A 1,892-nucleotide genomic window follows, 5' to 3' on the forward strand; every position below is an offset into this window, starting at 1 on the left:
ACCCGCGCCGGAGCGCATCAACGGGCGGCTGGCCATGGTGGGTTTCGTGACTGCGCTTGCCGTGGAAGCAGGCCGTGGCGACGGGCTCCTCTCGCAGCTCGGCAGCGGCACCGGGCAGGCGTGGTTCGCCTACTCCGTGGCGGTGCTGTCTGTGGCGTCGCTGGTGCCACTGCTCCAGGGCGAGAGCGCTGAGGGCAGAGCCGGTGCCATCATGAACGCCAACGCGGAGCTCTGGAACGGCCGCTTCGCCATGCTCGGCCTCGTCGCGCTCGCCGCCACCGAGATCATCACCGGCGCGCCCTTCATCAACGTGTAAAACTAGCTTTGTCGTGGACCGGATAACACAACCTGTACCTAGGACATGTAAATGATGAGAATTGATCATCCTCATATTCTTTGTAGTGCTTATACTAATTAAAGACAGTTCATACTACGGGAGCTGCTTTGTTTCTCATTCGAGATCTTCTTTTCACGTACTGAAATTTGCTTCTTTATCGTGTACCTTAGTATAATCGATAAGGGTCATTTCAACTTTGGCACAGTCTTTACCTAGTGTTGCATTCGGTAAAGGGTGTTTGGCATATACCCTTCGCACAAAGCAGAGTATACTGAGTTTCTTACCTGGCAAAGGCTTTGCCGAGTATCAAAAGAGGGTATTCGGCAAAATAAAGTGTTTGGCGGCAAGATGATGCAAATTTTACTTGACACGTGTCTCAGGTGCTTTGCCGAGTTTTTCTTTACCTCCACCAATGGTCATTCAGCACACGAATCATGTGTTTCTTTCCTACATGTATTTGTATTAACTACAATACGTATAGCATTGCAATATAGACACAAGAAATGGCATAGTGTACTTAGTAGTTGTAGCAGGGAATTAAAAATAAGTGGAGATCCCTAAGGTTAAGAAATTGTGATGGTGTATGTTTAGATTTTATTTAAGGTCAAACGATGAATCAACCGGCACTTCACCTTCTGGCACATTCCCTCTCGAAACTTAAATTCTTTCGCCAAGTTGGTCCGATTTTCAAGCAGTACATGTCATAACTTCTGCAAAACCTTATCAAATTTTTACCTCGCATATTGATACCATATGATGATACCATCTTAGGTTTCATGTTGTTTAGATTTTGTTTGGCTTTTTTCTATAAATTAAAAATTGATAAGTTCATGTTCCAGGTTGAGGCTTGGCACCCAGATGTTTGAATTCATTTTATTTTCTCGAGTAAAGCCTATGCATAGACTAAAGAATACAAATAGTATTTTTCAAACAAATTTTGCCAACTATTTCATACACTTACAATTCAAATTTGAATTATATTCACTAAATGCCTGAAAATGCACTAACTAATATAAATATAGCAATCGAACCCCCAAAAAAGCCAAATTATGGCTTTAAACATGTGATGATGTATGTTGAGCATAGAAAAAGTTCCAAGATAAAACAATGAAGCTACCAGTCCCGATGAATGCGGGGCGGAGGGGGGGTACACCGCCTTGCCCATGGCCATCGACGCCGATCCGCCAACAGCACAACCGCGAAAGAGAGCTCAACTCAGACCGACACCATGCATGACCGAACACTAGGTCAGGAGAGCACAACGCAGAGGCACGGATCGGCATGGACAAGTCAGCCTTCTGAACATGCTCGCTGATAGACGTCGTCGACCACCAGAGGAGCCCCACCTGCGCAGAAAAGAACTGCAGCCCCGACACCACACCAAACGCGCTCCAAGCCGCGCGAGCCAGTCCTACCCAATGTTGCCCGATGTCGCACGCCGCCCCAGAGGGGAACAATGCGCGCCTCAAAGGCCAGGAGAAATGGCCGCAGCCAGATCCGCCCACGGACCCACGGCGCCAATGTATTGTCACCATGTCCACACACACATGCGCGC

The 1,892-nt window shown here is 47.5% G+C and overlaps 1 protein-coding gene across 1 annotated transcript; it reads left to right on the forward strand.

Annotated features, from left to right (window-relative positions):
* Nucleotides 1-4: 4 nt before the first annotated feature.
* Nucleotides 5-456, forward strand: LOC119347643 (low molecular mass early light-inducible protein HV90, chloroplastic; the record flags this gene model as incomplete). Its single annotated transcript, XM_037616238.1, has 1 exon — nt 5-456. A coding segment is annotated over one exon (312 nt), but the record flags the coding sequence as incomplete, so codon positions are not given.
* Nucleotides 457-1,892: the final 1,436 nt, after the last annotated feature.

This window comes from Triticum dicoccoides, unplaced genomic scaffold, assembly GCF_002162155.2.
Source record: "Triticum dicoccoides isolate Atlit2015 ecotype Zavitan unplaced genomic scaffold, WEW_v2.0 scaffold71454, whole genome shotgun sequence".
Lineage (NCBI taxonomy): Eukaryota > Viridiplantae > Streptophyta > Magnoliopsida > Poales > Poaceae > Triticum > Triticum dicoccoides.